The following is a 12,342-nucleotide window of genomic DNA, read 5'->3' on the forward strand; positions in this document are numbered from 1 at the left end:
TTAATTAATCTTTGTTCAAAGTTTGCTTTAAAAAATTTAGAATTAGCAGAGCGACTGTATAAAATGCTTTATTTTTATCTCGTTGATTTTGAGTTTATTGTTAAAATCTACTTACACAAAAAATATTAATCCTGTAAATATATATATATTAATCCTGATCGGTATTCGTTTCAAAATTTCCTTAGTTGGTATTAGTATTTGCGAGTTTTTAAAGGTAAAAAATTCGAGAAATAAGATTAAATATATGTAACTTAAAATTATATATAAAATTGTGAAACAAATTGTTATAAATAATTTTTCACAACACATGATTGAAGGGAATGTCCACTGGATTCTCAAATACCAATTAAAGAAATTTCGGAGCAAATACCGATTAAGGTTAATACTTACAGTATTTTGAATTTAAAGGTATTTTAATAATAAATTCAAAATCGATGAGATATATAATATATATATAAAATAAAACACTGTACAGGGTCGTACTGTTAATTTTGAATTTTGTCGAACCTTCTAAACAAAGATTTAATTAATTTGCTTAAATTGATTAGTGATTAATTACTTATTTTCCTGAACAACAGTGCTTTTAATATTCAAAATAAATAATTAATTACTAAGGCTTATAGTGATTAATTACATTGCATTAAATCCTTATAGAAATTTAATAATTGTAAATATTATATTGCTTAGTAATTAAAAAATGTAATATTTACAGTATTATATAAATTTCTTAATGTAATGGAAAAGAGGAAACGGACAAAACGTTTCGTTGTTTCAATTTTTAGATGAGAGAATTATCGCAGTCGCAGTCAAAAGTTGCATCCGAAGTTAGCCTGAATTCCTGCGTGCGGCCTGTTTTTGTTAAAACGACCAGAAATTTTTTTATTGTGACAGTCCCGAAATGTCCCGCGACGCGTTAACCTACCTAATGAAAAATTCATCATGAAAAAACTGCAAATAGTACGAGTAGATAACGATTTAGTGCAGAGAGCGAATTTGCTGATCGGTAACAATATCATCGGCCGTGGCGCCGCGACAGGAGTGAGTTGCATAACTGATTTTTTGTAAAGATATTCTACCAAGACGTCACGAAATGTTGTCCCGAACAAAAGGGGAACTCCTTTTATGACAGGGGAACTCCTTTTGTAATCCTGTAATCGGACACAAATTGCGTAGAATAAAATCGGAAATGACTGAAATTCTAGCTATTTAATTCTTCGAATTCTATTTTGAATTCGTCTTTCATCTCTATCTATCAATCCGAGATGGATCTTTTAATATCTGTCTATATCGAGTTGAGATAGACAGACATTAAATATTGCTCTCGCATTTCTGACTCGGGTTGCGGTTGGCGTTGACGTATGCGAACGGATAAGCTGACGCGTCAAGATTATCCATGTAATCATTTTGTCGGATGATTCATGGCTACGGTTGGGAGATTCAAAGTTTACCGCATCGATGTTAACGGAAAATGTGCACACGGAGACATAAATGCATCTCATCGCGCTAAGTTGCTATATATCGCTCTGGCAAAAATAAAAATGGGAGCTTAAGTCGACCTTTATAGAAATTTAATATCAGTACTCTGATTAATCACTAATTAATTACTTATTTTGAGTATTAAAAGTACGATGAACGAAAACATTGTATAAACGCTATAACTCTTACTCTCTTACATTTTATTGTCTCAATTTTCGCCTTCTAAGAAGTTTCGTTTACGCTTCTGTTAATATTTCCTCTTATAGAAATTTAATATTAGCCAATTAATCACTTTGTTTTTAGTATTAAAAGTACTACACAGAAAAAAATTAATCTTAAATCGAACAGTATTATGCTCATGTATAAGTAACAATATTGTAAACTTACTTCAAGATTTTAATCTTGATTTAATTAAATTTGTAGTGATACAAGATTTTTAATCTTGAATTGAGACCAAAAGAATAAAGTAATACATCAATATAAATTTAATCAAATCAAGACTAAAATCTTTGAAGCAAGATCACAATATTTGATCACAATTATAGATATTTATTTAATTTTGTTCAAGATCACAATATTATAATATTGTTGCTTATATATGAGCATAATATTGTTGATTTAAGACTAATATTTTTTCTATGAACTATTAAAATTTTGTTCACTTATTTTGAATATTAAATACTGTGAACAGTATAGTTCACAGTACTTTCAATATTCAAAATAAGTGATTAATTATCCAGGTACTAATATTAAATTTCTATAAAGGAAATGTAAGGAGAGATTAACAGAAGCGTAAACGAATTAAGCTTCTAGAAGAAGCTTAATTCGAAAATTAAGACAACGCAACGTAAAAAAAGCGTTTATACTTCTTTGATATTATAAACTTACGCACTGATTTTTATTTCTGCCAGGATAAAGTAGATATATATTTAGACTGCGAAATATTTGGGCATTATTACTAATTATTTAAAAAACGATAACGTTATCTTGTAAATTGAAATATTATTGTTTGACATAAATTATTTGCTACAATTTCAGTTGCTTGCAGAAAAATAATAGAAACATGTAAAGAAAAAAAAAGAAAAAATGTATTTTAAAAGAACATTATACTTTTATTTCTCTACAATCATTATATCAAAATTTTAATGATTTAAATTTGAAATTTATTTTCTGGCAACTTTGTTTTTTTGAATTGTGTAGCAAATTATAAATTGTTGTGGTGATATTTATAATATTCGACTAAACACAATAACAATTAATATATTACATTAATACACTGAAAAAAAGATTGGCTGCTGCAGCAAATTAGATGATAAAATATGGCATAGCATTTTTAATTGGTTGCAGCAGCCAATTTTTGGTTGCGTTAGCTTATCTGCAATGTCAGTATAGGATTTCGATAGACAATGATAATATAATAAACATAATATATAATTATATAATAATGATTGATAATACAACAATATTATAATAACATCAGAATGTAATAACATGTCTAATATAGAATTAATTATAATTATAATACGCGAAATATTTAGGCTTTAAACAGAGGAAGCACGCGCTTTAAATACATGGCATCTTCGGCACGTGTGCAATTTTACGCAGTAAGGCGTTTATGACTGTTTATGGCTCCGTCTGTACGTGCCAATATCACGTGCGCCGATAATAGCCGATAACGGCGTATTTGACTGCGTCATTGCTGTAAAATACTTATCAGACCGTATTGAAAAATTCGTCGAGCATTTAGAACTGAGGTATCGCGCGCGGTTAAAAATGAGTCGTCTAAGTGATAATTTAGGCACAGATGATAACGTAGAACTACGCAGTGTGACGTAGAATTTTCCTATCTAGGAAACTAACGTTAATGCGCTACAGACGCGTGCATTTGTAAAGCACGCAGGGATGACTAAATTATTGTAAAGAAAAATATATATATATGTGTATCAATGAGAGACGTAATCGACGTAATCCTCGAAAATATAATTATGTATCGAACGCGGTTGATAATGTCGGCGTTCTTTAATTATCTCCGAACTCCAAAAATTTACCTACGATTTTTCGTGCTGCATTTCGTCGATGACTCGTTCGACAATCGACTGTCGGGCGGCGCAGTGAATTTCGAAACACTTTGAATTTACACGTTGAGATCAGCTGCAACGATTTGCGATTTGTGTTGCAGCATCTCATACACTCGCGTGCCTTCTTATCAATTAAATATTACACGGATAACATAAATAAAATCGTTACGAGTCGAAACGAGAAAACGCGACTCGAAATGACTCTGAGTCATTAAAAACACGAACGACGGCGTGTTGTTGATTTTTTCATTGATGATTGCTTCATCGATGACGCGTTGATTAATTAAAGGATTGATCCTTAACGTTTCTTTATCGCAGTGCAACGACGGCCAGGTGCTCAAACACGCCGTGACCATCAATTTGTCGCCCAACGATGAAATGACGATTACTCCGGTAAAGTTTCCTGTTTCGGGTATTCCTTATCATTTGGCATATATTAGTACTTTGATAACATTAAACTTCAGTAGTCTCTGTGATAATTCTATTGACAACACGTAACGATAGGAAATTAATAATAGCTTTTTGTAGAAGGAAATTATGTGATGTATAAGCTTATATTTATTTTTCGTAATAGCTCTTCCCAGTAAACACCAATTAACGTAACAATGTTATACATTAACACTAAACAGTATAACTATTATTACCACATACATTTATTGTTGACTGTAAAGTTAAAACGTTGATGTTATGTCATTAGATAGATTTGTTTTTGCAATATATAATTAGTTAAAAATTAAAGAAATTAATTTTCCATTAAATATCATCTAAAAATAATATAACATCAATGTTATAATTTCATACTCAATAATGTAACTGTTACGTGAAACATGTGTCATATTATATTTATGTTGTTGAGTGAAAAATTATAACATTGATGTTATGTCACTTTTATTTGATGTTATGACTATTTACTGGATTACGAATTGCTTGGTAATCTTGTAATCTTTAGATAGTCACATTATGAAAATAGGCTTTACTTTTTTATTGGGTTATTTATTTTTTTAATGTGTTGTAGTTGACAGCATCAGTTTTCTATAGAGACCATTTTCCAGTATTAGGTGGCACCCTGTTACATGAAATCCGCTGGATGTGCACGATGGCGATCTCTTAAATTGGGAAGCAGCGTGCCGATAAAGCCAGGTGACGTTTGCTCTCTGCTGCCTGACAAATGTTGGTTCAAGATCATCTCGACAGATACGATGCAGGAAGGTGATCAGACGTTGAAGAGAAAGGTACAGAAATTCCTGTTTGATATATCTGAAGATAATTTTGCACGAGAAATTTTATTAAGGTTTTTTGCATTTCAGGTCGATGAGGAAGATTTGAATAACGAAGTAGACAGTAAAAAGGCTTGCTTATTGTCGAGCATGGAAGCTGTTGTGTCTCCTGGCAAAACTTTGAACGATGTTCTTCAGGATAAGGATCCATCAAACGAGCGTAAGGATTTTCCCATTAATGGAAATGGGGAACACAGGGACGAAGCCACTCCAGTTTTGCAGATCGATCCTGCAAGGTTTTACTCTAATTACTTGAGCAGAAATGTCTGACGATAAAAGTGGAATTGTTCACTCCGTGTCTTTCTTTACGCTTCTTTCAGCTTGCCAGAGGGAAATGCTGTGACCGCGACAAGTTCCAAGATGTCAACAGACTCTCAGGATGTAATTGAACCTCCTGTTGACCACGAGAGTAACAGGAAGCGGAAAGTAAGGAATATTAATTTAACGAATAAAGCTGCGACAAATGGTGAATCAGGCAAGAAGGTCAAATGGGATTGCGATGTGCACGTTAGTGATCAGATTGAAGAAGTTTCGTCGAACAATCCTCAGTCGCCCGTTGCTATGCCTCAAGATCAAGCGAGTGCGTCAAATCTTAATAGAGTACCCAGAGAAAAATGTACGTACGGTGCTCGATGTTATCGGTAAGTGATACGGTTCCGTTTCTCATCAATATCTATTCTCTTTCGAAGAATGTTTTGTACAATAGGGTGATGCAATAAGTTGGAGTGAAACGGCTGCTTTCCTTTTAGAAGACACAATCACAAATATCGTTCCAGCCTTGTTGGCATTCAACGAAAAATAGAACGATATTTGCGTCGATTGTCATCTAAAAGGAAAACAACCAATATTTGTTTCACTCCAACTTACTGCACCAGTACATGCAATTCAGAACATTCTTCGAAAAAGAACAGACCTAAAATAATTCTGTCAAAGTATTGAAAGTATGATGTAGGTTTAAAAAACTTAAAATATTTTTAAATTTGCAGGAAGAATCCCAATCACAAGAACAACTATAGTCATCCAAATGATTCAGATTACGACGAGGTTGACAATCGGGAGGAGTGTCCATACGGCGTGAAGTGCTATCGTAAGAATCCGCAGCACAAGACGCAGTTTAGACACACATCCGCGCCGCGTCGTCGTCGAAGAGCCGCCACCCCCATGCATTCGGTGGTTGTCGATACGTCTGAAACAGAAGCGTCATCCGCAGAGGAGTCTGTTGACGAGTCCGATTACGAGCCGTCCGTGTACACAGAGAGTTCGGATGATTGGGACGATAGGAGTGAATTAGAAGACGGCACAACCGGTTAATGATCATCGATCTTCCATGTCAAATTGAATCGTACATTTTCGAGTGTCCAAATTATTGATGTAACTACAGTGCAGATCTATTTTGTTATAGAATATTTATTTTTTACACAAATTTAAAATATTATACTTGAATATCTATTTGATTTATATTTAAAGAAATATATATATATATTAATATATAAACGTATTAATAAAAATATTATTTAAAATAATTTTTTTGTTATAGAATTTTTTATATAATCTGCGAAATTACAGAAATTAACAAAAACACATAAATAATTAACAGAGTTGAATTGGAATAATCGATAATATACTACTGGAAGAGTATACCTTTCTTTACTAATTAATTTTCGATTCAATATCGTTAGCTATATAAAATACTATCGATTGCTTTCATTTCGCATCAGATTGATAAGTCCACAATAATTAAAAAATAATTAAATAATCTGCGTTAAAAGTAATTTGCGCTGTCGTGTTAAAACGCCTGATATCCCTCATCGTCCTCGGTGGCATATTCCTCAGCTGCCGCAATGGCCACATCGGCTAACATGTGCTTTGGTATTTCAGATCCCCGTACTTTGATAGTATAACACGCATTTTCCATTTTGGTCAAACTATGCTTGAGCGTGATAATTTTCTTGTTTACTTCGTTGTTATGTACTACACTGGTGTAGCCCAAGAAGGCTATGTATATCTTTCTGACGAAGTTACATGTTTGGTAACAACTGCTCACATCTCCTATCGCCAAGTTATTGATACACTTTCGCATCAGCTCTCCGGTCAGATCGGCTATTCCCAGAATATAGTCCGTCGGTATAACCATGACCTGCATCGTCTTGGAAGTGCTCTGTTCTGACGAATCGGTTGGAGATGAAGTTGCGTGATATGTCAGTGCTCTTTCCAGAGTGGACCAGTCATGCATATCACCATTCTGCAGATATTCGTGGAATGTGAGCGCCTCTACGTATTCTTCTAGGCCGGTGCGATAGGCTCTGTGGAACTGATAAGCGTCTTGACCATCCAACTCACTTGCGATATTTCGAAATAACTTCTGTACTACGTTATCTAGTCTCGCCTTGGCTGCGTCTAGCACAGCGTTCCGTTTACTCTCCTTATCAATGGTGTGCAACAGAAAGATGATTCTTTTGCTCTCGATGCCTACATCCCGATTGATCTTGAAGATTCTTTCATAACGATCGTGCTTGGCATCTAGTTCAGCCGCATACTCGTGGAACTGTTGTATTACTCGACTGTTCTCGTTTATGTCCTCCACCACTTCCCTGCCTTTGTCACCAAAATTGATTATTTTGTCCTTATCATGATGTTTGCGATTTCTCCTACCTGCAAGTAACGCTGATGTGAGAAGACAGAAACAAATATTTAGGCCAATATTCATACTCGAATCTTATATTTAAGACTATCTTAAATACAGTCTTAGGATGAACTAATCAGAGAGCAGTATTCATAATCTGATCTGACATTTAGGACTCTTAAGTACAGCATTAAGATGTCATAAATTAATCAGAGGAATGTATTAACATTTTAAAATATAGCAAAATTAAGCCAATATAAGAAAGGAAAAAATAAATATTTAGTAACTTATGGCAAAGTTACAAACTATATAAAAAAGTAGACAAATATATACCTATTATAACAAAATCGAGTTAAGATAAATACTAAAGAAAAGTTTTGAGTCTCAATCAACATAATACATATCTATCTTATGATAACATACAAAAAGCATTGAAATATGTAATGTTAATGTAAATATAAATTTTGTAAAATAAGCCTTTTTAAATTGAAGGGATGAAGAATTTGGATTGTTACAAAAGTAATCCATAGCAATGTGTACGATATAACCCACTTTCTTCAGAACTCGAAGGTATCAGTTCGAAAAGATCCCTCAATCTTGAAATTAATCTCCCTCAAGCTCTCTCTCTCTCTCTCTCTCTCTCTCTCTCTCTCTTCAAAAGCGGGTTTATATCACCGCCGCCACAAACTTCCGAGTGTAAGCTCATCAGCTGTCATGCAGCCTCTCGTTCTCACGTGGAATCGACATTTCTTGGCAACGAAGGCGAAACGAGGAGATTCGCAGATCAACGACTCACCTCTTCCTTGCGACATCGCGATTCCTCGTAATAATCTCCTTTGATTAATCTGTGCTCGTTCTCGTTGACATGTGACACAATGCTATGTGATGCTACGCTATTGACGCTATGGGCGCTATGGCAGACATTTGAGCTCGATGCTACGCAAAGGAGGGGGAAACACACTAATGGCATTGGCATATCGCATATCTATCTACTTTGTCCATTTGATAATTAAACAGATGCGAATAAATAGAGGACGAGGTTGCTTCTTTTTTGCCAAAAGCTGAAATTATTCGTTCTATGCATGCGTCAATATGTTTCATAGGTTTTCTATCATATACATATATATATCTAATAATTAATATTAATACAGATTTTTAAAAAGGATTTCCTTATATTAAAGAAATAGTTTTTTAATTTGTGTCGAGAGAAGTTATTAATACAGCTATAAATTTCTGGTTCTGACTCTTTCGATATTATTAAATAATTTTATAAAAATTTATCTAACGTGATGTCTCGTATTAAATGAAGTTAGGATGCCAAAAGATGCATACGTTAATTTAATAAGTTGGTATATTTGTAATACGAAAGGTTTAATTGCCCTTCCAATATATAGACGTTATACATACAAAATAAATTCTACATTTCCGGGTATAGGCACACAGGAGTTTTAATCATCATTAATTTGCATCAATTCGAGGCTTCAAATCTGGAAGTATCACATTTTTTATTAAGTAAGATATTGATTATGAAATGTCTAAAAAATATCTATCGGTTGGACAGCGATTATGATATCATTATCAATTTCGAGAAATTTTTCTATGGGTAAATAAAACGGTTATCTGTAAATGCGCCGAATTTGCATAGTGGCGCCATCTATCGACGAAATGGTGAACTAATCCTTCGTTATCGCGCCAACAGATGTCGCTGTTATGTCAATTTGAGTCGCGCTGTACATTTACAAGATGAAGTATATAGCGCGCAATTCTTTTAGTTTCACGGGCCAATTCAATCTGTGTAACTGTGATCTACCTCACCTACCTCAGTAGATTGGAATTCTTAAATCCATTCAGGGAGACAATAAGAAGAAGAGCTTCCACGGATATCAACGTTTCTATTAGCTGTTTTGACCGCTATTTTTAACCTGATGGGTTATCATCTAATAAGTAAGTAAGCTTATTGTTGTAAGTAATTTCTAATATATATGATGCGGTTATTAAATAAAAAATGGCGGACTATTCTTATAAATCTAGAGCTCTAAATTTGGGAGCAGAAAGAAACCTAAGCTAAGTTTAGAAATCGGTTCCACCAATGTAAGATTAACTTTAATCGCGGTTCAATTTATTCTTGATCTTTTTCTAATTCTAAAAATAAATATAAGATAAAATAAGTAGTGAATTAAACCGAAATTAAAGTTAACCCTAGGTATACACGCTTTTTTTTGCCTATGGAAAGTACATATTAAAAAAGACAAGATTATGTTTATATCTTTAATATTATCGCATTCACTTCGTATGACGCGCCATCGCGTTCTATTTTTCTCCCTCGAGAAGAATCAATCGATTAGGATTATTTTTGTTGACGTTTGTATCAAGTTTCACGAGAATCGGGGACCCTTTCCGAACTTTCCCTGGAGCATGCTTTATGTCTTATTTGTCGGTAATATTTGGTAGTAAACAGGCGAGGGTAGCTCTGAGAGTCTATCGACCGCAAATACCGAATGGACGAAGGTCGGAGAGAGCAGGATTCAGGGATACCGGGTGCATACAGAGCTCGGAATTCACAAGAGGTGAAGGGACGAGGGGAACGGTTTGGAATTAATCAGTACCGGTCTTCAGTAAATAACCGTAACGAGGATCCCTTGGTCAACTTGGCGAGCTCTCTAAGAATTCGACGAAAGACTACAACATACGCCGAGAACGAACGATAATGAAGCCAGAGGCTTTTCCGATAGCGTTCGAGAGACGTTTGGTAATTTATTTGGTAAAAGGTAAATTGCTACTCTTTCGCGAATACGGTCGTGATAGATAAAAATGGAGCTATTGAGCACTTAACTGCAACTTCTAATAAAAAAATATAAATGAAATTAATAGAAATGTATTCCGCGAACTGTTATTATATTTTCCTAATTTTTAAAGGACTCTTAATTTCAATTGAAAATTGCTTTTCTAAATAATTGTTGAATTTTATTTTCCGTTTTCTTTTATCTATAAATGATGATTGAACGATTTTCTTATTCAAAATCGGAATACATATATTATACATTAGAGCAGATTTCCATTGTATTTTTATCATTAAAATTTCGGAAATAAGTTCACAAAGGGGATGGAGATTGAAATAATATCGATTACATATAAATGTTTTGTGATATGTTACTTTGGAAATATTTGATATCAATTATTAACCATGTTCAGCTAATTGGCACAATGTAAATGGATAGGTGGTTATACGCGCATTGTTTACCTGCCTGTAGTATTATTAATATATCCTGTAATATATAATAATAAGTTCGATAAAATTATGTTTCATATTATTACATGCGATTCTTTCAGTATAACAATTAACAGAAAACTTAATTGTTTTTATCTCTTCTTTAAATTTTTTAAATTAGAAAAATAATTCCTTCTTAAATATATTTTAGCTGTTAGATGACAGAATTTTCGGATATATTAAACTGACCAGAAATAAACTAGATAGGAATAATAAAATTAATAGCAAATGATAAATTTATTAGAAATGACAAGCTACCTTTAGAAATAATAAATCACCTAGCAACGACAAACCGTTCGAAAATAACACATACGATTATAATTATTTGTTAAAATATGAATAATTTATCGTTATTAATATACCATTAATAATTTCCCATATAGGTAATGAATTTTCAATACATACTTTTGTAACTGCATATTATGAACGTTCTATTTTCTACTGTATTTGTGATTAACTGCCAGAGAAGCTTAGTGTCTCGTGACTCGTTATTTCACGTAATTCCTCGCTGAGCGTTTCTCTCGTCTTCCCGAGAGACTTATCGCCGCTTCGACTATCGACGTTGGGATTTTTCCGCGTGACACTTGTAGACCGCCTAGGAAGCCATAATCCTTCGGATAAAAGAAATTAGGAGAGACGCATCTTTGCGCGGATGGGATCGAGCGGGAGCAAATTATAGCGGTCATCTGTAAATCTCGTATAGAGATTTTGGATTCTGTGGGGGATCTTCTCGCGAACGACAGACTCCGAGAACGGAGATTGATAAACCGCCGGCAGCCACCAATTAGCGTTTTTCCGCGCAACGTGCCTCTGCGTATTATGTATTATCTTTAGTTGGTTTTGAGGTAAAACTTTGCTGACTTCCTTCTGCCGATGATTTATGTCCGCGCCGTTTAACAAAGTTTTTATTCGCAGCCGGTGTTGTAAAGATGATTTATACGCAGTTCCCGGATCTTGCGGGATTTCGTTTTGACGTGGAAAATGCTCGCAGCATTTGATGACGCCTTTGTTGCAGTCATATGTAGAATAAGAATGCGTTTTTTATAATACCCGCGATTCTATAAACTTCCTGTATACATCAAGAGCAGGGTTGGGTTAATGTTTTTTTTTAACTGAATAAAGTTAAAATTAATGGCTTTATAAAATTAATAAAGTTAAGTTAAAAGTTGAAGGAATAAAAAATTAACTTAACGAAAGTTAAGTTTAATATTGAATTAACTTGAGTTAAAAGAAAAGTTAGTTTCGAAAAAAATTATTTTTGAGGTCAAAATGTCTTAATTTTTCTTAAAATGAAGTTAAATAACAATTACAATATAGATTATAAAGTAAATTAAATTTTTTTATTTATATATGATATAACATAACTTTTTAGATTTTTACTTTTTAATAAGCCTTAAGCTATAAAAATGAATCAATTACAGTCAAATATTCTCCTCGCATTCGACTGTAATTGGTCAATTTTTTATGACTTAAGGCTTAAAACACCTATTGTAGATCCGGACTAAGGCTTATGGCATAAGGCATAACGCAGAGGGCTGTCTAAAGGCCGCAGCACAGACTCTTGCATAACGCATAACGCATAGTGCATAAGCGAATCAACTAATCAGAATCTTTCCTTTC

General features: G+C 33.6%; 2 protein-coding genes across 4 annotated transcripts; one reads left to right on the forward strand and one right to left on the reverse strand.

Annotated features, from left to right (window-relative positions):
* Positions 1-846: 846 nt before the first annotated feature.
* On the forward strand, positions 847-6,245 carry LOC108729353 (aprataxin and PNK-like factor). Of its 3 annotated transcripts, XM_018458419.1 has the most exons (6): positions 847-1,038; positions 3,873-3,947; positions 4,613-4,786; positions 4,862-5,067; positions 5,152-5,472; positions 5,818-6,245. In XM_018458419.1, exons 1-6 carry the CDS (start codon positions 940-942, stop codon positions 6,140-6,142), a joined length of 1,200 nt encoding a protein of 399 aa, XP_018313921.1. In that variant the 5' UTR covers positions 847-939; the 3' UTR covers positions 6,143-6,245. The 3 variants fall into 3 exon arrangements, with proteins under 3 accessions (XP_018313921.1, XP_018313923.1, XP_018313922.1); XM_018458421.1 differs by lacking the exon at positions 847-1,038 and having other exon boundaries at positions 4,570-4,786; XM_018458420.1 differs by lacking the exon at positions 847-1,038 and having other exon boundaries at positions 4,607-4,786.
* A 232-nt stretch (positions 6,246-6,477) lies between these two features.
* Trax (Translin associated factor X) lies at positions 6,478-8,378 on the reverse strand. The gene is made up of 2 exons (XM_018458426.1): positions 8,251-8,378; positions 6,478-7,483 (listed from the first exon to the last, which is right to left on the reverse strand). The coding sequence occupies exons 1-2, from the start codon at positions 8,264-8,266 to the stop codon at positions 6,618-6,620; spliced, it is 882 nt and encodes a 293-aa protein (XP_018313928.1). The 5' UTR covers positions 8,267-8,378; the 3' UTR covers positions 6,478-6,617.
* Positions 8,379-12,342: the final 3,964 nt, after the last annotated feature.

Source organism: Mycetomoellerius zeteki, unplaced genomic scaffold (assembly GCF_001594055.1).
Source record: "Mycetomoellerius zeteki isolate Tzet28-1 unplaced genomic scaffold, Tzet1.0 scaffold73, whole genome shotgun sequence".
In the NCBI taxonomy this organism is placed as follows: domain Eukaryota; kingdom Metazoa; phylum Arthropoda; class Insecta; order Hymenoptera; family Formicidae; genus Mycetomoellerius; species Mycetomoellerius zeteki.

Coding starts and splice junctions, on each gene's coding strand:
- LOC108729353 (XM_018458419.1), top strand. CDS start 940: ATGAAAAAACTGCAAATAGTACGAGTAGATAACGATTTAGTGCAGAGA. Junction 3,948..4,612: donor ATGAAATGACGATTACTCCG/GTAAAGTTTCCT, acceptor TTCCAGTATTAG/GTGGCACCCTGTTACATGAA. Junction 4,787..4,861: donor ATCAGACGTTGAAGAGAAAG/GTACAGAAATTC, acceptor TTTGCATTTCAG/GTCGATGAGGAAGATTTGAA.